The sequence below is a fragment of the Pelodiscus sinensis genome, chromosome 6 (assembly GCF_052426305.1).
Source record: "Pelodiscus sinensis isolate ZL-2025 chromosome 6, ASM5242630v1, whole genome shotgun sequence".
Lineage (NCBI taxonomy): Eukaryota > Metazoa > Chordata > Testudines > Trionychidae > Pelodiscus > Pelodiscus sinensis.
In genome coordinates, this window is record NC_143057.1 from 34,962,428 (window position 1) to 34,986,743 (window position 24,316).

Genomic DNA, 24,316 nt, shown 5'->3' on the forward strand with positions numbered 1-24,316 from the left:
CACGTTCTTGTGCAAGAAAAAGTACAGTACATTGTAAGAACACAGGGCTTTTTGCACAAGAGTTATTCCTCTTTCTATGAGGAATAAGCCTTTTTGCGCAAGAGCTCTTGTGCAAAAAGGCATGTGTGGACGAGCAACAGAGGTTTCTTGCACAAGAAACCCCTATGGCTAAAATGGCCATCAGAACTTTCTTGCACAACAGTGTCCACACTGCCATGGATACTCTTGCACAAAAACACATGGCAGTGTAGACGTGCTCTTGCGCAAGAACACTTGTGCAAGAAGTTCTTGCACAAGAAGCCTGCAGTGTAGACGAAGCCCCAGTCGCTTCTGGGGGGTGGGGTTGTGAATATCCAGCCTATGGATCACAGCAGTAGATAGCAGCTGTCTATTGTGTTCATTCTATTGCTGCTCTAACTCCTTGGGCCACCTCCCCATAGCCATGTGCCATCTTTGCTCGTACCTCAGGGCTGTCTTGTTTGCCATGAGTTTTCCACATAGAGCTGTCCACAGCACTGCTACTCTTTGGGTGTCCGTCCTGTCTTCACTACTTAAGCTCTACACAGCAGCAAACTACTGCTTTGTTCTGTAGCTCCTTTTATATGGCCTTCCTGGACCCTGATTGGCTGCTACCCTTCATCTACTCTAGCCTGTTTGGAGGACCTTTCTACTGCCCTTTTTCTAGGGTATGGCATGGCAAGACCACAATGCCTCCAGCAGGGGGCTTCAGGGCCCAGCTCCCCCTCCCCACCACAGGCTCATGCTGCTCAAGTTGCATGACTAGAAATAACAGTGTCGACTTCAGGTTGGGTCTGGAACCAGGGCTCTAAGACCCCATGACCTGAGTCCAAACATCTACACTACTATTTACACAGCCCAATCCTCACAAACCCAAGTGGCCATGCCACCGCATTTTATTGGAGTGTAGACATAAGCTTAGTGCACTATCTGGATTTTAGAAATTAGAGCTAGGAAAAGCCTGTTAAATTACCTAATTCACAACTCACTGGCTAATGCATAGCTGTCCAATTCAAATTTCAGTGATTTCAGGGACGGTTGTATTTGAAAAAAAATCTTTATAGCTTGCTAAAACAAGCCCAATCCTTTTTCATCATCATGTAAACTTGTGGGTCAGTGCACTCTTGGTGATGTTACACAGATTTTTATTTTCAGTCTCAAGTGTGCAATTTGAATATTTCAGTATCAAAGGGTACAGCCTATAGTTTCACCTCGTTTTGGACCTTCCTGCACTGAGGAGTTGCTGAGAAGACTTGGTGACTTAGCGAAGGCTCGTGATATCCATGTGCAGGTAGGATTTGTGAGCGCTCTCTAACTTTTTTCACTGGGAAAAAATCCACAGGCTAGGAAATTTGCATGAGAAGTTATTTCTAAAGCGTCATTGTTTTTCAGATATTACCTATCATAGCTCAGAGAAACCACACCTGTATTCCCTCTCACACATCAGCAAGGGCACCTGCTCTAGAATCACAGCACATCTGTCACCTGTCTCCGGAGTATACATGCGCCTATCTCTCTCTCACACTCTTCTTTGACTGGGGTTTTACCTGGATGTGCTGATCCCTTCCTAAACTGCATTCCCCAGCAAGTCAGACTGCTTACCTAAGCCTGCTTTGATTTTTCCTCCAGCATAAGTCCCTATTGTGCGAAGGGATTTTGCATAATTTGAGGCAGCGATGGGGATTTGCATTAACTTCCCCCTAGGTATCTTCCAGTAAAACCACTTCATGCATATTGTCCAAGAAGTTCATTCTTGTCTGCCACATCACTGTGGTCCACTGATCACTGAGTCCCTTACATACATACATAATCTTTGCATTTAACACGAGGGACTTCAAAAATATATAAACTTAATTCAGTAAGATCTCCCAAAGATATTGCAGGAAATTGCCATATCTATCATACTGCCCAATTCAGCAAAACTACTTAATCCTCATACTTAATTTTGACCCTGTATTAAATTGCAATGAAATTTTCATGCCCTCCCTACAATTTCTAGCACACAGCATGGGCTAGGGATCATAGCTAGGCCACTGTGTGCTTCGTCTGTGCCGGCTAATGCATAGTCTTTGGGCACCATAACCAGTTGTTTTTTTTAAGGTTTCTGTTCTCTACCTGTTCCAGTCCTGGCCTAGGTGAGATCATCCTGGAGAACTATAACCATTGGCCTCATCTCTGCACGATGCAGATCTCAGCACAGAAAAGAATAAGCCTTTGTATTCAGAGTATCTTATTTTAACATCGTTAAAAAGACAAGTGCATCTTACTGTGTCATTAAGTTGCTGCAATTTAGAATTAAAGTACTTTTTAAAGCTTACAGCTGTGCTAAAGCTGGGAGACAATTTTTTTTTTTTTTTTGGTTACATAGTCTTAATTACATAGCACATTAAAACTACTCCGCTTTTGGGTAATTTAACATTACAAGAATGGATATTTGGAAACATATATTCCAGAGACAGCACAAAACTGATGAGATTTTCATCCACACCAGAGAAAGTGGGGACAAAGGTGTCCTTTGTGTTGCCCTGAACCTGGGTCTATTCAGGGTTGGTCTGGTACCTCATCTGACAAGTCCAAAGTACTACTTTAATATTTGTCAGGTACCAGTGACCTTCAGGCCATTGTGATATCTGAGATTGCTGTGCTGGGTTACCCCTGCTATACTCCTTTTTCCTGGGCCCAGTCATGTCAGGTTTAGGAAAAGAGGCATGTAGGAGTTGCTACACTAGTGCTGTGCCATCTGAAGATTTCTCCTATAGCAAGAAAGCTTCTGAGGACAGGGCCAACAGGTTTAGAACTGCTTTGTGCTAGTATAGCATCACAAAGTATCCAGTATCAAGTTGTCACACTGTCTGGAATGGCTTATGACCATAAATGCCAACCTCAGGACAGACTGTCAAAAAGGACAGAAACCCCAAACAGTTGCATGTTCTATACTTAGACTTCACCAACCCAGGTGCTAGTGTAAATTATTCCAGCTCTATAGAATAGCAAGGGGTCAAAGATAGTACCCGTGGGCATTCCAATCTATCTTGCCACCCAGGCAAGCTTGATTCTGTGATTGGTGTAAAAATGACTAAGACCACAAAATATTCAGGTTACTCCCAGTGCCAAAGGGCTAGTCACTTTTCCCCAGGTAAATTTTGCATCTTAGATCTCACACCATTAACAAAGCTTGTAGACTATCCTGTAATGAACTAATTAACAATTTAAGAACTAAGCAAAGAAATGAGAGATTTACACGGTTAAATAGAAAACACACACCAATGAGTTAGAATCTTAGATTTTAAACAGGTAATATGAGCTATATGAAGAATGCATGCCCTTTACAGCTGGCCCATACTAAGCAGCATGGGGATCTCTTGCTTACTTTTAGGAATCTGCTCCTCAGATGCGAAGTAGCATAAAGGTCCAGTTTCTCCTTGTCAGGGGCAGTTTCCTCTAATTTTTTCCATCCATGTGCAGGATAAATTTTGTTGTGTGAACTTAGTCATGTGCAGATGTGCACCACCAGTAGAAACACATGCTGCTGGCCGTGGGCACTTTGACAATCATTGGAATCTCTTTTGGGTGGCCATCCAAGCACTCAGCTTATGGGAACACCAGTTAGGGGTTTTCATCCCCTTTTTCCCAGAGTCCAAACTGTAGAACCCAATTCCTCTTCATGTGAGTGAGGAGAGCAATCAACAAATTCTTTGCCATTGTGATGTCTTACAATGGCTCATTTGGTTTCAAAGGCCCTCTTGACTGCATGACCAGTACTTTACATCAATTAATACTTCTTTCCTGTTCAGTGAGTTACAGTTATAGATAAACTTAAAAAACAACAAATGTTCTGGTAGTACTTTATAGACTAACAAAACATGTAGATGGTATCGTGAGCTTTATAGACTAACATGTTTTGATACTCTATAAAGTGCTACCAGACCATTTTTTGTTTAAGTTTATCCTGTACAGACTAACTCGGCTACCCCCTGAAGCTACAGTTATAGATGTTTACAATGCAAACACTCAATATAATTTTATAGAATGCGCTGCAGAGGTTATGAGCGAAATTGATACATGCAGCATCCTGCACTATTCATAAGGCCTAGACACTAAACACATTCTTTACAATTTTAATATTCATCTTAGCAATGCTAATATACAGGTACACCAAACTGGTTTCCAGATGTGTATTTGTCAGTGTTCACTGAGCTTGGAGCCTTGGCAAGAGCTGGCACTTGGTCTGCCAGCATCACAGTTGTAAGTCTAGTTAAATATTAGGCCACCCAGAGTGCTACCCATATAAAATCTAAATAAAAAAGCAATTACTGACGACTTTTTTTTCTCCCATCTTTACAGAGTCATATAAGCGAGAATGATGGAGAAATCGAACTTGTGGCGCAAATGTTTCCTAATTATAAACATTATACGGATTTATATGATAAAAACAAGCTACTTACAAGCAAGGTAGCATTCAAGAACACTCTATAGTATATGTTATGATTGTCAAGATTGGTAAATGTACTGGTGAATTTTATTCACTGCCCTGAGGTTTAAATGAGTTGCATTGCTATTCATCCAAGGATAGGCAGTGAAATCTGAGAGAAGATCATGTAAATAATATTTACTATAAGGATGACTGCTGATCACAGGCAATAAAAGCTTTAAATCTTTAAGCATGCCAGAGATCTGCTCAGCGCCTGGTAGGAGACGACAAAGGTGAAGACAATTTGTGCTCCCTTAGAGTATGGTTTGTAATGGCCCCTTAGAGAAGTGGGGTGGAGAGGAGACCGAAGCAGATGCAGAATTTCCTCAGAGGAATCTCCCCCTTCCCTGCTACAGAAGTTTTCCTATCCCTTTGTGTTGCCTGAGTTTGGCATACAGACTTGTGTATGATCCATATACAAATTGTATGGATTGCACATTTATAATTATTACTAGCTCCTGCCCCACCCACAGAGTTTTTTTAGCTGAGAAGGAGACATGCAATTTCAAGATATTTTTAAATAAGTTTACAAATTCCTAATAAGTTGCATGGAAACTTGTTTATATACATGTGTGTTTGATCCAGTGGCAATTTAATTCTCCAATTTTTCACACACATCTTGGGCATGTGGTATTTTCAAAACCATATTTTCAGGGTTCAGGATCAACTTCTGCTTTATCAATGAATACAGTTGTGTTTAGTAAATTTGGGGGAGAAATGTGCAGATATTATTTAAAATTTTCAGACATTTAAAATCTTAGGCTACGTCTAGACTGCAAGCCTCTTTTGAAAGAGTCTAGATTACAACCAGTACTTTCAAAAAAACAAGCTGTCCCTGTTAAATAACGTAAAATATACAAATAAAGGATTTTAATCTCTATAGTATGCTAAGAGCTTGTGTTTTTTAAATCCACATTTTAGGAGGTTAAAACAAAAAAAACCCCCCCACTAATTTCTAAACCAAACTTAAATTTAAAAACCTTTCAGACAAGACGTACTTGTGCAAAACGTAAGAGGGGATTACAGAAAACAAGACATTCCTAGAAAATAACCCAGAATCTTGGTAATATTATAGCCTCTTGTTCTGTTTATCACAGCATATTCCCTATCTCTGGGCCTGTTAGGGTTGCAGCATGAAGTTGACTAAAGCATACCTATACTCTTCATGCACATGGGGAATTCTTGCCCAGTCCCTTGTGACAACTCTAGAGCCAAGAGTCAACTCTACTATTTTTCCTCTAAAGAAAAGCAAGGAAGCCAGGGGAAGTGATTAAATCATTTAAAGCCCGATTCAAAGCTGATTCACTGAAGTTAATGGGAGTTTTCCACTGACTTCAATAGGTCTTGGGTCATGTCCCTACTACACATTTCACCTCTGGCAATGGAAATGACATTTTGGATAATAAAAACAGGCAAAAAAAGTAATTTCTGTGTTATGTTGTTTCTCTCTAGACTGTGATGGCCCATGGCTGCCATCTCTCTGATGAAGAGTTGAAACTTTTTAATCTGCGAGGAGCTGCAATTGCCCATTGCCCCAATTCAAACTTTTCGTAAGTAAAGAAATAGCTAATGGTATACAACAGACCATGGTATACTGTAGTTCAGTAGTGTAAATTCTCCTGGCAGCAATGACCAAGAGTCCTGGTTTATTAGACATCAGTCATAGTCTAAAATACTAGAGTGAGAGTTACTTGCTCATTTTCAATTGCTGCATGATGTGGAGCAGGAGCTGCTTTGTGCTACTGAGAACTCTTTGGTCATACATTGAACTACAAGAACTGGGATTTCTTCCCCTTTTTGTACATTGCCCTGGTTGAAGCACATGACAGATTTAGCAGCAAACCCCCTCTCTCATCTCTAGTTTACAGGAAATCCCTATCTACTGTTCCCCTCACTTTCTCCACAACTCAGGCCACAACTAACATTGAGGGTACGTCTACACTAGCCCCCTAGTTTGAACTAGGGAGGCTAATGAGGGCGACCGAAATTGCTAATGAAGCGTGGGATTTAAATATCCCGTGCTTGATTGGCATATTCCTGGCCGGTCGCCATTTTGGAAACTGACTAGCCTGAAGTAACTGCCTGCATCTACACACGGCAGAGAAGCGCGATTCCAAGATAAACCCCTTAGTTCAAATTAACAGTTAAACCCCATTCCTCATTCCATGAGGTTTAACTGTTAATTCGAACTAAGGGGTTTATCTCGGAATCGCGCTTCTCTGCCATGTGTAGACGCGGGCAGTTACTTCGGGCTAGTCAGTTTCCAAAATGGCGACCGGACGGGAATATGCTAAGCAAATGCGGGATATTTAAATCCTGCACTTCATTAGCAATTTCGGTTGCCCTCATTTGCCTCCCTAGTTCAAACTAGGGGGCTAGTGTAGATGTACCCTAAGAGATTATTTCAGATTTACTAAGTTTAACTTCTGGGCACCCGACTTTACAAATTTCAAATTGTGTGTCCTCATTACGGAGAAGAATCAAATGTAGTCTCAGGCAAACTCTGTTAATGTAGATGCACTGCCTCAAACACAGAGCCTCAAGAAGCACTCTGGGGAATGGCGGGAGGCCTCCCAGAGGCCTATTAGTTAAAATTAGCAGCACCAGAGTGTCCACAGTAACGTTATTTCGGACTTACAAGTTCAGGAATATTGTTACTCCTCATGAAAAGCAGGATTACTGAGTTAGAATTCCACAGCACCTTATTCCAGAATAATGGACATGGGAGTGTGAACACATGGCTTACAGATTCTATCTTGGGGGCTCATTTTGGACTAAGGTCCTAGGCTACTTCTACACTGGCAGCTTGTGCAAGAACTCTTTTGTGGAAGAGTTCTTGTGGAAAAACTCTTCCACAAGAGAGCATCTACACTGGCATGTGCTTTTGCGCAAGAGATGTGCTTTTCCGCAAGAGCATCCATGCCAGTGTAGACGCTCTCTTGCGCAAGGAAGCTCTGATGGCCACTTTAACCATTGGGCTTTCTTGCACAAGAAATTCATGTTACCTGTCTACACTGGCCTCTTGCGCAAGAACGGTTGCGCAAAAGAGCTTATTCCTGAGTGGGAGCGTCAGAGTTCCTGCACAAGATGTGCTGATTTCATACATTAGAACGTCAGTGTACTTGCGCAAGAACTCACGGCCAGTGTAGACGTAGCCTTAGTGTAGACCAGGCCTCAGATATACGTTCCTATTCCTTCCTCATATTCCTTGTAGGACTCAATAGAACCCAGCTGACAAACAGTTTTGAGAAAGTACGGGGTGAGGGAGGGAAGAATGTTGCATACCAAGAGCTTGTCTAAATTAGTGAATTATGTGTTACGTAGAAATGACCAACATTTTTCCAATGGAGTCTTTTCATTTGAAAAATGCAGTTTCATCAAAATGGAAGTTTTCTGAATTTATCGATTGATTAAATTTCTTTGTAAAAAATTGAAACAAGACATTCTGACAGTGTTCTCATTGGAATGGGATGTTTTTATTTCTCACTTCAAAGCAACCTTGTTTCAAAATGCACTGTAAAATAAATAGATAAATATATACAAAATAAAAACCAATGTCAACAGTTGAACAAAAATGTTTGACTCAAACATATTTTGCAAGAAATTTATCAGTTTTCTGATTACGTTCTTATTTGGAATGAAAACAGAAATTCTAGTTATTGCACATCTCTAATACCATGCTTGTTTATATTTGGGTTTACACAGGTGTGACTTGCCCGAGGGAAGTCACGCTGGGATAAGCTCCATTTTGCTCCTGTGCAGTGCTCTCTACATTAGAGCTTTGCATAATTTTCCAACTAATCAAGCCTTGAAGCCCAACAATCTCAATTAATTGGCTTAATAAGGAATCCCAGATTTGTTACAACTGCTCTCCTGAAATAGATTTTATCATAACATGGATTTAGTTTTTGTTTATTTTTCATATTTATAAATCAACCATCTTTGACTTTCTACAGTAACACAGCACTTTATATATAATACAAAAAAGGAGGCCAAGATATTAAAAATGGAAGCCAAAAGCTAGGCTCTATTTAGGTACCTAAACAAGTGACCTGATTTTCCAAAGCACACAACTACTCCTATTGACTCTTGACTTATGCTGGTGTAAGCAAGGTTAGACTTGGGTCCTAAAGAAGTCTGTGCTGGTATTATTTTCATGCCAAAGGCTGAAAGGGCATGCAAGTTAAACAAGCAGGGAATCTAACCTCCATCTTTGCCTTAATTCATAGCCTCCTCAGTTGCTTCTCCCACCACTTACTCTCTTCTGCCTCCTGCCATCTTGTGTTATGTAACCATCATCCCTTCATGGAGAGCTGTGGTCACCAATCTCGACCCCGAAACAGTCCCTGGTAGCATGCCAAGTATACCATCATCCAAGCAATCCTGTCCGTGTCTGACACCGACTAATCCCCACCAACCACCTTCCAACTGCTATGGACCCTTCCCTTCCTGCTCAGCTGATTCGTTTATGGCATTAAGTTCCACTTGACCAATATGTAATGTACATTGCTTCATCTCTGCTTTAGATCTTTGGCCTTCTTTGCCATCTTCCTTCTTGAATATATTAAGGCTCTGATTTTCAGTAAGGGAGGCAATCAGTGAATATGAGGCCACAGAAGTGTCATAGTGAGTTTTTATTTTAAAATTACTTTATCCTTTTAATTATGAAGATTTTATAATTCAGGTTAATGAACATACATTTTTTATTTCGATTGTGGAGGCATCATCTGTTATATACATTTTGGGGAATGCTTTGTATACGGAAAAGATCTTGGCATGAAACTGTTTTAGTTGTCCCTGAGGCAACTTGGCAACATACTGCTTGAATGCAGGAATGAGCCTTAAATCTTTTTGTGTGTGTGTGTGTGTGTGTGTCACGGAGGATCTGTTTCTTTCCAATCCAGGTTGTGCAGTGGCATTTTAAACGTACAAAATGTTCTGAAGCACAATGTGAAGGTTGGTCTTGGCACAGGTTAGTAATTTATTTTAGACCCTTTGTAATAAGGTCTAGCCACATATTCACATTAACATGCCCCCAACCAGTGTGCCTGATTTTCCATTGTCTTGGATCTAGAAATAGCCAAAAAACAAAAACAAACCATAGACCCAAACACAAACTCACTCTAGAGAAATGTTTTGAAAGTGAATGAGGATAGTTTGGTTCCATTAGCCCCAAAACAACTAAGAGTGGGGTCTGGAATTATTTCTAGATTGTAGAAAGACATATTATTCTGTATATGAACTGTGTTACCCTTATACAGATGCTCACACAGATATAATAAAACCGTCTTTTGGGAATTAGGCAATAGACCAGAGGTGTGCAATAATTTTTTGCTGGGGGTCTGGGTTCTTGCGCAAGAAGCGCTGATTTCATACATTAGAAAATTTTTTGAAGTGGCCTGGGCTGCACTGGAAGGGGCAGGGCCAGGATATTCCCTGCTTCCCCATCCACAGAACATGATTGGTCTGGGGTTGGGGGAGCGCGTGAAGTCTTTGCCCCCCTCCAGAGGTTCCTCCTAGGTGCCTATGCCCCTGGGGTGGGAGGAGACTTTGCATGCTCCCCCTTCTGCCCACAGGCCAATCAGGGCTTGGGGGCAAGAGGGGCACGCAAAGTTTCCTCCACCCTGTCCCAACCCTGCAAGGAGCATGTGGCACTTAGAAGCGCCCCATGTTCCTGACAGGGAGGGAGGAAATTTTGTGCCCTTTCCCCCACCCCCAGGCCCTAATTGGCCTGGGGGCGGGGGAACTGCAGGGCCTCCACAGGCTGGATCAACTGGCTTGGCAGTCCTGATCCTGCCCACGGAGACCCTTTTGCCCACCTCTTCAATAGAGTCTGAAGACGGGCATGATGATGAACTTTTCCCTAGTTATCTTGCCTGCCATTATGTATTATTAAATGAAAGCTCATACAGTTTCCACTCACAAATTGTCCCCAAAAGCAAAGTTTTAATATTTTGATCTATTGTAGATGTTGCTGGTGGGTATTCAGCTTCCATGCTTGATGCTATCAGGAGATCAATGTCTGCCTCTAATACCCTTAAATTCAATAAAGTAAATGAGACAGGCTTAACCCTTAAAGAAGCTTTCCGACTAGCAACTCTTGGAGGCAGCGAAGGTAAAGAAATTTTTTTTCCATTCTTTAAAACATGTATGTGATGCTTTGATTAAAACTTTGCCATATACTGTCCTCAAAATGGAGCCAGATTTTAGGGTCCCTCCATTGTAAAACTTGTGGCACCAACATGGAATTATTTGGTAGCTGCCTTGCTTTCAGTTTGTCCTCTGTTTTAGGCTCTAACTTTTACAGTCACATCTATTGTGCAGAGAAAGAGAAGATTCTCTGCAGTGGTGGACTAGGTACTGGTAGATGATTCACGGAGACACCATATTTTGACAGAAGGGCATTGATATTTTCATTGCCAGTTTGAGTAACTGAACCTTGTTAATTTCTAAATGCTTTACTTAAAAAAAAATGCTCAGACTTTTCTTTCACTGGCAGATGATGGATGTTTATTGTTGCAATAGCTTAAAATGCTTTGTATTCTTAGCAGCCAACACTTCAAAACATTGCACAATCATAACCATGTGTCTTATATTTGTCAGTCATACTTTCTTTCTCTCCTTTTTGAGTTCTTATTGGGACAAACTGTCACAATCTTTTTCACAAAACAGTTCTTGTCAAATCACTTCTCAGCCAAACCTGAGCTCCAGAAAAGTAAACACAACATATGGCACATGTTTTTTGAGACACAGTGACAGTGACATTAACCTGTAGCAATATAGCCAGCACATCCAGAGTTCCAGTTAATGATACATTTTGAATGCATACTTATACTTCATGTTTTCTATAATAAGGTTTTAATATAGTTTTTGCTGTTTAATGGAAAGCAAATAGTACAGATTTAGTACTGCTTAACCAGTAGAGGCACTCTCCTCTGTCACATCCGGCACTAGTCTACATTTAGCCACTAACTGAGGTTCTCAGGTTCCAGCAATATTTTGTCTTTAAGGAGATACACCATGATAGGTTGGGCCCTCCCAAATTCACATCACAGTTTAGTCAATTTCATGGTCATAGGATTTTTAAAATAGTAAATTTCATTATTTCAGCTTTTTAAATCTGAAATGTCATGGTGGTGTAGTCTCACATAGAGATCCCAAAGCAGTCTGCACACATGTCCATCTTAATTAGTCTGTGTCTAGACTACATCCCTTTTCTCGAAAAAGGAATGTAAATATGACACTTCGAAATTGCAAATGAAGCCGGGACTTAAATTTCCCGTACTTCATTTGCATAATAGCAGCTGCGTTTTTTTCTGAAATGCAAATGAAACAAGGGAAATTAAAATCCCGACTTCATTTGCAATTTCGAAGTGAAATTTACTATTCGAGAAAAAGGATGTAGTCTAGACCCAGCCTTAGTTTATCCAGAAACCCATCATTGAAACTAAGGGAAAGTGCATAATTGTAGGGGTCCTGTCCCAAACAGGAGGGGTCATTGTATGGGAAGGGGGCTGTTACGCAAGGTCATTGTATGGAGAGTTACAGTACTGCTACCCTTACTTCTGCTCTGCTGCTGCTGCTGGTGGTGGTGCTGCCTAGCACTGGGCAGTTGGAGAGCAGCAGCTCCGAAGGAAGGATGGCATTGTATGACATTGCTATCTATATTTCTGCGCTGCTTTTTGCAGTGTTGGCTCTCTTCTAGCAGCTGCCGCTCTCCGACCACTCATCTCTGAAGGCAGCAATGCAGAAGTGAGAGTGGCAACACTGCAAGTACCTCTGCCCCCAAAATAATCTTGTGACCCCCTGCAACTCCCTTTTGAGTCAGGACCCCCAATTTGAGAAATGCTTGCTTTCCCCTCAAGCTATCTATCCAGAATAGGAGAGAAGCTCACAAAACATCAGTTTTCATGGGGGAAGACGTGTTTTTCATGATTGTGAATTTGGTAGGGTCATAATTATAGGGCTCATGGTTACATATTGATGTATCTTTTTCTCATTTCTAAATTATTTACACAACCTCCCACTATCTTTCAAACACCTGTAATTTGGGAAACTCCAGAGTATTTCGATTTCTTTTTGCTGACATAAGCTACTGTCTCTTATTAGGTGTGCCTGCTGTGACTACTGATCTTTCAACACCCTCTTGTGTTTAGATTAGAAACTGCACAAGGCACACTAGAGAAAAATCTCTCTATACCCTTTCAGGTGAACTAGGATTGTGTCAGCACTGCAGAGAAAAACTCACAGCTGGCCGATGTCAGGGCTCAGGGCTGTTTCATTTCAGCATAGACCTCTGAGCTTCTGGTGCAGCTGGAGCTCTGAGATCCACCCTAAAGCCTGGCCTGCAACTTGAACATGGACATCTATAGTGCACTTAAAATGATCTTGCAGCATAAGTCTCATGAGATGAATTGGCTGGCAAAAGCCAGCTGCAGGTGTCTAGTAGCTGTCTAGGTGTGTTTAATTACATCCAAAACCATGTTCTGCAAAGTTGATGTTTTATCATTTCTGATATTTTTAAAAAGCAGCTATCTAATGCTGTGAAATGCCAGTGGCTCTCAAATTCCTTCAGACACTGAAATTCCATGACCATCTGTTAACTATTAAAAAGACAAGAGTAAATTCTGTCTCCGTAATTACACCTGATGCAGTTCCAATGCCCAGGGACTTCTAAGATTTGGGGGTGTTTGTAAAGTTTATTTCACTTTACATATTATTCATCCAAACATAAAAGTATCCGGGATCATTTCAAAGGCCACTGAAATGACAAAAGCCCTGATTTTTAGAGATACCGAGCAAATCCTAGTAACTTCAGCAGGTATCATGGATGCTCAGCACTTCTGAACAAATCAGACCCAAAGGGCTGGCATTTTATATTACTGTACAAGGTTCAAAATAATAAAGAAGAAAAAAAGGGAAGGGAAGGAGCCTGGTGACAAATAAAACAAACTTCACTGCCCTCTATTTGGCCTTCACTTCCTGCCCTGCGATCCAAGTGAAAAGAACAGTTCTGTAGCCAGCGTACAGCTTTAATGACTCTGGAGCTTCTTTTCAGCAAAGATTCATATCTGGCACCTTCTTGTGATATTCACCCAACTCAGTGAATGAGCAGAATGTGAGAACCAGAAAAATATAAACTGGTAGCAGACTCTATAACCTCCCAACAAAATTTTCGTTGTGTTATTTGACAGCCAATTACTCTGTAAAGAGCATTTTCATCCAGAGATCTCAAAGCAGTCTGCACACATGCCTACCTTAATTACAATCTATCTAGACACCTTTCATTGAAACTACGGGGCTTAAGCCAATGCCCATTAAAGTCAAGCTGAGTCTTTTCATTGGCTTCATCACACTTTGAATTAGCCTCTAGTGAAGAATACTTTATCTGATTGGCACTATAAAGTAAAGGCAAAAAGTAATAACTAAACGACTGGAATTTGTCCATGATTTATCTAGAGAAGGCTTAGACTCCAATCCTGCAAATAGCTCTAGACTGGCAAGTTTTTCCGCAAAAGCGGCTGCTTTTGTGGAAAAACTTGCCAGCTGTCTACACTAGCCGCTTGAATTTGCGCAAGAACACTGACGATCTGATGTAAGATTGTCAGTGTTCTTCCGCAAATACTATGATGCTCCCGTTCGGGGAAAAAGCCCTCTTTTGCAAATACATTTGCGCAAGAGGGCCAGTGTAGACAGCTCAGGACTGTTTTGCACAAAAAAGCCCCGATGGCGAAAATGGCTATCGGGGCTTTCTTGCGCAAAACCGCGTCTAGATTGGCACAGACGCTTTTCCGCAAAAAGTGCTTTTGCGCAAAAGCGTCCGTGCCAATCTAGATGCTTTTTTCCGTAAATGCTTTTAACGGAAAAACTTTTCCATTAAAAGGATTTGAGGAAAATCATGCCAGTCTAGACGTAGCGAGGCAGTGGGGCTGTATGCAGGCATTGTCCATGCAGATCTAGGTTCAGGACTGAGGCCACGCTGTGTTTGAGTTCAGGGGTTGCATTAGCTACACTACTCACACCACATGTTCAAATCTTGGCAGGGTCAGTTGAGCTCTACACTCTTCAAGCTAGAGATTTAAGAGCTCCACGCCCTTTTGTGAGGTACTCAGCACTTTCAGCTGCCATTTAATGGCACTCCTCCCTCACAGTTCATGATCTGACTTTGTGAGGATTTGGGAGATCAAAACTTGAAGAGAAAAAAAAAAATCGAGCTTGGGTGAACCTTCTGAAGTGTGAGGTTGTGCAAGCCTTTCAGACAGTTTTTGGGGGAGAAGGGTTTGCCGAGCTAGTCTGACTATACAGATCAATTTTTATTTGTGGTTTAAGACCACGATCTTGCAAGAGTCATTCCATTTTTGAAAACAAACATTTGCATCTATGATGCTTGAGTGGGTTCATGTTACATAAAATGAAGTGAAACAGTTTCTCTGTGTGGACATTAGACATCCCGTGACATTTTTAAATGAAAAAGTAGGGGGTGTGCTCCTTTGTCCTGGCCTAAAATTTTTGCTAATTGTAATATTCTGAGTGCTTATTGGTTGTTATACCTCCCAGAATAATAATATATACACCTAAATTATAGTTTTAATAAATACTTTCTAGTCTATATAACCTGTCAGAAAAGTTCAGCCTTCAAGGGCTTTACAGACATTAATGAACTAATGAATAATAATTGCAGAGCAGGCAATTATTATTCCCATGTTATCCCCATAAGTGGATGCATTTTGGTGTAAGTATCTAATTTTAAAGTGCATTAGGATTCTTCAGGATGAAGAGACTTTTGGAAATATAAGAGATCACTTACTCTTGGTGTTTAAAATTAACAACCAATCACTTTGTGACACAGTGGAACCTACACTAAGGATAATATTAAAAAGGCAATACAAAAAGACATTTGATTAAATTTAAGAAGGTGATATAAATTTCATTCTCACTTGCCTTATTTGCCTATCATTTCTCTCTAATAACAAGCAACACATTTTTATGAAAAAAAGTCTCCTAAGAATTCAGAGGTTATGTTATTCCACTTTTTAAAGGCCTGCTTTTCTGATAGCAATCTAAACACCTGCAGGTTTCCATCTGGACATAGCTCTCAAACAAGTTGCCAGATGCTTGTACACAGTGGAATGTGCAGAAGGCCAGAGGCTCATTTATTAACTACATTTGTTTCACAGTCCTAGGATTAGATGATGTGATTGGAAACTTTGAAGTTGGAAAAGAATTTGATGCACTGCTGATCAACCCCAAGGCTTCAGACAGTCCTTTTGACTTATTTGCTGCAGACACTTCAGAGGTAATCAAAGCATTGAGTTATTGAAATGCTCCAGAAAGCTTCTGTAAACAACAAGCTATAGATCTGAGAAGTAGATGGGGGTTCTGTAGTCTTTAGGGGCTGAAGCAACACCAGTCCTTCTGGGAGTACTTAAGTGACAGTTAGGGTACTGCACCTTACAGTGTATCAGCCACACAACTCAGTGACAATACTGGTGATGCTCAGCTCAATGAGTTCTTAATGACCAGTTGCTCCTGAATGCTCGCATGGTCCCATTACCTCTGGTAAAAACAATAAGCCACATTAATCTCTAGGTCTGTTCCACTGAAATCTAGTGACATGAATTTGAACCTGTTGATCCCAGTGACATAAAACTTATATTTTAATGCTAGCAATCTTTTAGCTGGGTTTATTCAGTAAAGAGAAAAGAACAAAGATTTTATTCAACAGAATTAAACAAGGTTATTAGATGATCAGTGGGAAGACAAACAAGTGGGGAGAGGGAAATATTATGACTTGACCAATGTACCTGTGAAGTATTCGCTAACTTACAGTGCCACATTTTTCTGATATTGGCTCTTCTCTTATATTGGCTCTTTTCTTGACTAACACAGTTATTAGCAAATAGACAAATTTTATTTTTTCAGTTAAAAGCATGTGTTGTATGAATTTGTTTTTGCAGTCTTCTTCTAGTTTCATACAGTTGTATTTTGGGAAGGCGGGAATGGCTTTCTGAAGTGTGTTCTTTTTCCATATTTTCAGGATATTATCCAGAAGTTCCTGTATCTAGGTAAGTCTCAATTTTCATTATATGGAAAATTTCTTATCTCATACTTATCTAGATAATCTTCAAACATAGAGCTGGACTGCTTTTCCTTGTTGTTTTTAAAACAAATGTTTAAATAAGAATCAAGAAGTACTGTACAGCATTTGTGTTATGTTTATATGGTTAAAATGTTTTATACAATATCCTGTTTTCTGCTTGATTAAGATTAATCCAACCAACTAGCAGATTTTTAACCATGACTATTTGTGTCTACATTTGAGCTCAGTGGTATTTAACAAGGTATTAATGCTAACACTTTTTTAAAACATAAAGCACTTGCCCAGTCTATATAAAACCTAACACCCGTTCACGAGTTGGTCACTAACATGCCTTCATTCAGAACAGTCACTTCTCATGAGAACATACACATGCTTTCCATGGGATTGGCTGGACTAAGGGCAAGCCTACGCTTACTTCTGGCATCAATTTAATGAAATTATTTGAATAGCCAAATTGTTCGGTCAGTGGAAAAACTGAGTGTAGACCAGCCTTTAGTTCTACAGGACTAGCATTGCCAATTTCTTTCTTGTAAGATTTATGGGAAGGTTGGGAATTCTTGTGAATAGAAGGCGCTTGCCATATGAACCTTTTGCCAATCTAAGAGGGTGTGTTTTCCACAGGCTGTGGAAGTGATCAGTTCCAGATCTGATATTGAGTATTGTGTCACTTATGCTAATTGCCATAAGACATATAGATTTCTGCAATAAAATCTTTTGGCTTTGTTTTTTCAGGTGATGATCGGAATATTAGTGAAGTATATGTGGCAGGCAAGCAAGTGGTTCCTTTTTCAAGCTCAGTATAATTTCATTTCTTTTGTGCAAAACATTCTATGGATCATTCTGCATTTGAGTGGGAACGGATTGGTTAAATGCAGTGCCTCGTTGTCAAGAGCGACACCTCTCTTTCTTTGTTTAATGCTATGAATTTGCAAAACCGTTATGAGCCTTGTGAGATTACAAGATTACCTTACCAAGATGATCAGATTTGTAAAGGAAAAAGATTTTTAAGTCCATCTTCACAAATCACATCCATGAGCAGCGGAAGGAGAGAAAGCAGGGGCAGCTAGATTAAAGCTAGTGCAGCATACCTGTGTGCGCTATAATCACATCTTCACTTGCATTCTAGACCGTACCCTGTCAGAGGTTCCAAATAAAAAAAAACATGCTGCTGTTTGGCACTCACTGGTTGCTGAAACCAAATGGAATTCAAACCTTTCATGGTTTTAATTCTATTACAAACCTAGAACCCAAGAGCCGGATTCTCTTTGCACACAACAATTTATACCAGTGAACTGAATTGACTTCAGTGCAGTTACTCCTGATTTAAATTGGTGAGAGATCAGACTCAAGTCCCATGATTTCTGCATGAACCAAGTTTTGGTAAAGAAAATGAGTAGATGAAGGCCAGAAAAAGGAAAGTTCTCCCACCCAAAATGTCAGAGCTTCCAAATGATCTAGAAGCTTTGTACAAAAAGCTCTCTCCTTTTTTTAATTCAGAAAAAACGAGTAGCTAGAAAACAAAGGATCCACAGATTATCCTTGTCTAGTCACAGTATTTATTATACCTTTAGACTTCATCTGCACTAAGGCTTTTGCCGGAAGAGGCTATGCAAATGGAGGAGGCATACGGATCTTGCCCAAAAAGGGGTTTTTGCCCAAAATGGCCACGACCACACTGCTTGTTTTTGCGCAAAAACCCCTTGCACAAATATGGCTCAGAATAGATTATGCAAATGAAGTGAGACAAAATGCTAATCAGCGCTTTGTTTGCATAGCCTCTTCCGGCAAAAGCCGTAGTGATTTGAACGGAGATGGATTTTTAATAGCAAACCCAGAGCAGTCTAAATTTACAGAATTTACTTGTTCCTGCAAATATTTGTCAGTAACACTGTTTGAGCACAAAGACAGGCATAATCCCAATCTGGTTTGCTTCCAGTTTAAAGCTGACCTTTTTGTTTTTGTTTAAAAAAAAAAACGCTATGTGACTAAACTCCTCCCTTCAAGATCACATTTCCCTGTGTTTTAGCGTAGCCATTTTGCTTCTGTTTGCTTTGTAGCACAGTAGAAGTGTACTTGAACTTAAATGCCCTCAGAGACCTTTCCTCTCAGGCCAGGTCTATACTACGAATTAGGTCAGTATAACTATGTTGCTAAAGGGTATGCAAAAATCCCCAGGCGTATAAAGCGCTAGGCTAACAGAATCCCCTGTTGACATAGCTATTGCTTCTTGGGGAGGTGGAGTTCCTACACTGATGGGAGAAGCCTGCCATTGCCATAGGTAGTGTCTTCACTGATGCAGTGCACCTGCACCCCAGCAGAGCTTTAAGTGTAGCCAGACCCTTGTAGACAACGCTTGTTGAATAAATTAAATTGTTCACTAATGGTTTTCATGCATAATCCAAACCCCTTTGAAAAAATCAAATCTTTTTTGTAATCTTGGAACAGAACTTTAGTTCATTGCTTGATGCCACAGAGAAGCTGTCCTCAGTGGTTTGGGGAGACCCATATCTCATCACACAGTTTGTTCTAAGAGATGGATTACAACCAATATTGCGGATAATAGATATGCTCCAATTTAAATTACTTGGGTTTCAGAGTGCTCAGTTGGCACTGAGAATCAAAGGGATCAGGTTTAGTTGTAGCTAGTCTTGAAAGTGATTAACATTTTTCACTCTCCACTCTAGCAGGTACTCCTAGAACATGTAAAGTTCTGTTTTTCCTGTGCTCCAATCTCCCACACAAACATTTTCCTGGCCAAGACAGCGCCTTGATACCTGGATTGATTCAGGTAGCTTTTTTCCCCACTGTTTTTAACATTGAAACATTTTCCTCACAAATCTTTGATTTTGAAAGGGAGAAATAAGGCCAGTTAAATCAATCTACCTAGCTATTGTTTGAGGCAATCTCTAGGAAAATGTGTGGTCTGCAGCTGTGGCTGCCCCATAAGAATGGATTCTAGGTTAGAGATTGACTACATGGGTACCAAGTGACACACAGTTTTATTCGGCACTTTTATCCTGTCTGAGTTATGGACTAAAGAAGCACTTCTGTTAAGCCATAGGCAAAGTACTGCCCTTGATTATACCTCTCTGGCCTTCTGTGTAGTTGCGCTAGTGCAACTAACAGTGGAAATTAGCTCTTCTTTTAATGTTTACTTGTACTAGATGTTAGAGATATAAAATACAATGAAAGGAACCTAACATGACACTGAGCTGGCTTAGCTACTGGGAGGCTCTCCACTACAAGCTACTGCCAGTGAGTGTTCCACTTTGAGACTTGGTTGTGGTACCTCAGCAAGTTCAGGCACAACATGCGGAACCTGCTAACTGATTAAGCCAGGGGTGGGCAGGGTGGTCCCAGTCAGAGGCTCAGGAGCTGGCTGACTGGGTGGGGCTGATTAGTCACCTGTGAAGCTGTGCTGTGGCAATCTTAAAGGGAACACTGGGTGAGCAAATACCAGCCCACAGGCCAGATCTGTCAGGGTTAGACCCTGGTGCCCCCCCCCCCCCCCCCGCCAATGTTTACCTCTGCCTCTGCAAGTATCAGGTGATCGGAGCTCTTGTTGGCCACAGATTGCTGCTCACAGCCAATGAGAGTGGTGTCTTGGTCCACAAACAGCTGCGATCATTTGATAGCTGCACCACCACAGGTAAACAGAGCAGTGACCCGCCAGGGACTAATCCTGGTGGGCTGCTGCTTTTTTACTGCCCACCTCTGGATTAAGCCCTTTGTAACATCTGACTACTTGCTGGCAGACACCAAATTGGTTTCTTTTCAAATCATATAAATCTTTCGCCCTTTACTAAAGATTTCCATGGAAATTGACCACGGCTTGTCCCACAGAGGAACAAGACTGCCTGTAGATCCCCTCTTCCTGCATAAGGATGTGGGGGAGTAGTCCCTGCAACAACATGCTCAGACCCACATCAAGCGGAGACATTCTGCACACGGGTGGGGAGCAGAGGTTAAAATTAGGCAGGATGGGAAAAGCCTTACAGGTAGACGAGAGGTTGGGGGGAAACCAGCACAAAAACTCAAAAGGGAAGTTGATGAGGTTCCTGACAAGCACAGTGATTATTTTAGCAGCAATATTTTGAATAGACTTGAGGGGAGCAAAATAGCAGTACTCAAGGCCAGAAAAGAGGAGTTGTATCTGGAGCTTCTCCAGGTGCCCCATGGAGTTAGTTCAGAGAGAGGGACTCAACGTGGAAGGCTTTGTGCCTTAGAGGAACCCTAAAGATCTGCAAGATATAGCTGCCAAACAACAGTAGAACAATTTGGGAAAAGTTATTGAGGATCTTATTGTATAATTTTATTCCTCACAAAGTCTTTCTATGAACCCCTCCCCATTTGCACAAAATTGCCTAAATGAAGACAAATCAAAGCACCAAACCCCCACAAAAAATAAAAACGAAGCAAAATATGAGTTGGCCACAAGGTATAAAGGGAAACAGAACTAAGAATGTGGCCAGATCCTCAACTTCTGCTGAGCATCTGCCCCCAAAAAAGTACAAATAGGCAAAAACCTTGGGAACACATATACCCAACTGCTGCCAGTTGTCTACCTAGACTCTCAATGGAATCTTTGTGTTGTTTGCATCTTTCATGTACGTACAATGACAGCATGCAAGTCAGAAAAAAAGGATGGGCTGCAGGAGGCTAGCTTACTGGGCCAATATGCTTTATGTGCACTATGTTAAGACCAGCACTTTTTATTTATTATAAAGGGAATCTATTTGAAAGTTTATCTGTCTTTATCTTACTGTGTCACTTGTTTTAACTTTGGTTCTTAATGAAATTGCTACTAAATATTGCCTATGCTTTATGCAGAATTATTAATGTGAAGCAAGTGGTGATTTGCACTTAAAAATGTTGCCTTGGCCAAATGTCTATAGTTACTCCGTGATTTTTGCGAACAGAAAGCATTGTAGACTGGGGAGAGAGATTCTGTATTTGTTCATTTGTACTGAACGTTTTTATTGTTAGAGTTTAATGAACTGTTTATGCTCAAGTGAAGATTGTGGGGAAATGAGGGGAAGGGCCTTTAATGCATTTATAAATAATATGATATGAATAAAGAAAAGTTCTGTGGAAACTAAATTTAGCCTGTATTGTGGACAGCGAAGCACAACAGAAATGGATAAAAGTAAAACTAGAGTTTATTTAAAGAGTATTTCAGGTCTAAAAATCAAAGACATTGCCAGCATAACCAGACAAGTCCTTCAAAACATGGATAGTCTTAAATGTTCCCATAGGTAATCAATAATTCATGACGGGATGTGCAGCTTTGAATAAATCAATGGTACAGTTTCATCTAAATACTGTATGCAGTGCTGTCATCTCCTCTCATGAAGGATATTGCAGAATTAGAAACGAGGACCAACAAGAATGATCAAGGGCCTAGAAAAACTCACATGATGAGAAACTGAAAAACATGGGATTATTTTCCATAGAAAGGAGGCAAGAGCGAAAATGCTAACAGAATATAAAATAATGAATAGCACTGAGAAGGTATATAAAGAACTTCTCCCTATTTTATAACACAAGAACAAAGGGACATTGAGTGAAATTAAAATGTGGGATGTTCATAAAAGATAAAATGAAATTCTTTGTATACTTTGTGAAACAGAAGTCACTCAGGCCAAGAACGTGACAAGATTAAAAAAGGGACTGGACATTTATATAGCTGTCAGGAATATCCAGAGTTATAATTAGCAGTGGATGAATAACTGATTCCTGGCAGTTTTGAAAAATAAAAAGAACTGCATTTGAGTCAACCCAAACCCAGAATGTTCAAAAAATGTTGAGTAAAAAAATCCATGTAATTATGTTTTGTTTCAGATATTTTTAAAGGGATAAAGTCACAAAATATGCTTTAGATTGCAGGAGCAGAAGGTGGCAGTGGGAGTGCCCTCCTTATAACTTTTAGCAGACTTGTTAGTACTCACCTGGGTTGGGGAGGACTCAGGTTCAATTCCCCTCTATGCCTGATGTGGAAAAGAGATTTTAACTTGGGTATCACAGAGGCTAGTCTACACTGCACACTTATTTCAGAATACTGTAAGCTATTCCAGAAGAAATACTCCAAATAGTTCATTTTAAATAGCACATCTACACTACAGGGAAGCCTCAAAATTAGTCCAAGGCAGGCTCCCTGATGTGAATGCACTACCTTAATTTAAAGCCCCAGGAAGCACTGGGGAGTAATTACTCTGAATGGCCTGGGGGAGGAAATATTTCGAAATAGCTGCAGTGGAGCATCGATACTACAGCTATTCTGAAATAGCTGTTTCAGAAGAAGAATTATTCCTCGTGGAATGAGGTTTACAGAATCCAGAATAAGCAGTCTGTTATTTCAATATTATTTTGAAATAATGGAACTGCTGTTTAGATGCTCGCAAATTTATTTGGGAATAACAGATGTTATTCCGAAATAACGTTGCTGTGTAGATGAACCCAGAGTGCCCTGAGCTAGGGGACATTTTCTCTTGCTGACATTGTTCCTCCTGTGGTAGTCTTTAGAGCAGTGACTTGAACTCTGGTCTCCCACATCTTAGGTGAGTGCTCTAGCGTGGCTTGCCCTAGCCTATGCTAACCACTATCATCACATCTAACTCAAGTGTTTCCAGTCCTGTTGAAACACACCACTTTCTAATGCAGATGAGCCTTCAACGGCTTGTCTGCTAAGATGGCCCGCAGGGAATGGTCGTGGGTTTTGTAAGGTGTATTCCTATCCCAGAGGATCTGCACAGAGACTATCCACCTTTACGTTCCCGTTCCATGTCCAGTAAGGTTCCAAGCTAGTGGGTAAGGTTCATTCCAGGGTGACTCTGACCTGTGTTGCCACAAGCCTCAGAGTACGTGGCTTACATTAGGTGACCAGGCTGAAGCTGTGCAAAGCATCGTACAGCCTCTACGAGGCTGAAGCAGCCACAGGCAGCACAAGCAGCAGTGCTGGGCACATGGGGCAATGTGCTGCTTCAGCACATCCCCTCAAAGGGTCCTGCTGGGGAAGTTCTAGTGCAACTGAAGCTGTTGGCAAGACCCTAGAGAGAGAGGCTTGTGGTAGCAATACTGCCATAGAGAACACACCCTTTCCTCCCCAGCATGTAATTTATACATTGTTGGGGGAGTTTCACCCAAACTGGCCAATGGTTCTGTCTGCCTGGATCCTGTTGTACATAGGTCCCAGTTCTCTCTTTGCAAGTGAGTCTGAGGAAAACACCCGACACAAATGATGTTGTTTGGTTCCTCCTTTGTGTTCTAATTGTGTATGTCTCAGAGAGTATTTGGAATAATGGTAATTGCTTTTTGCACTATTCTGCTTGTTTCTGATGTGCTGAATGAGCACCCATGTACTGCTGAAATAAAATAAAGAGGCCTTGTGTTTACATTAATCACCATGTGATCCAGTGTTTGACTGATAAACTTGCTAGCTCACTGTGTGAAACTTACACCATGAGGATCATAGTACAGTGCAGACTATTAGTGAGGTGCACAGAAGTTACATTTTGCCCTATGGATCTCTGACTTATACCTTACAAGTAAACGGTGAAACCCTCTTAATAATATAACTTTGTTCTTATGGGCGCTATCAATCTCTTTGTTTAGAATCAAAATGTTAGTTGTGCTTTATGTGACTATTACCAAGTTTACAGGCTTGATAAATCAATATAACTGCTTCACTGACACTTTTATTATTTTGTGCTTCACTATACCAATCTGAA

At 40.8% G+C, this 24,316-nt stretch overlaps 1 protein-coding gene and 1 pseudogene across 3 annotated transcripts in view; both read left to right on the plus strand.

The window, feature by feature from the left end:
• GDA (guanine deaminase) overlaps window positions 1-23,986 on the plus strand; it is a 70,303-nt gene extending 46,317 nt beyond the window's left edge. For all 3 annotated transcript variants that reach the window (XM_075931713.2, XM_075931712.2, XM_075931711.2), the window contains exons 7-14: window positions 1,202-1,309; window positions 4,363-4,470; window positions 5,942-6,039; window positions 9,394-9,461; window positions 10,458-10,604; window positions 15,667-15,785; window positions 16,527-16,554; window positions 17,322-23,986. In XM_075931713.2, the coding sequence (XP_075787828.2) occupies window positions 1,202-1,309; window positions 4,363-4,470; window positions 5,942-6,039; window positions 9,394-9,461; window positions 10,458-10,604; window positions 15,667-15,785; window positions 16,527-16,554; window positions 17,322-17,392 (747 nt within the window). In that variant the 3' untranslated portion in view covers window positions 17,393-23,986. The remainder of the gene's footprint in view (window positions 1-1,201; window positions 1,310-4,362; window positions 4,471-5,941; window positions 6,040-9,393; window positions 9,462-10,457; window positions 10,605-15,666; window positions 15,786-16,526; window positions 16,555-17,321) is intronic.
• Window positions 20,356-20,418, plus strand: LOC112543835 (U5 spliceosomal RNA; annotated as a pseudogene).
• Window positions 23,987-24,316: the final 330 nt, after the last annotated feature.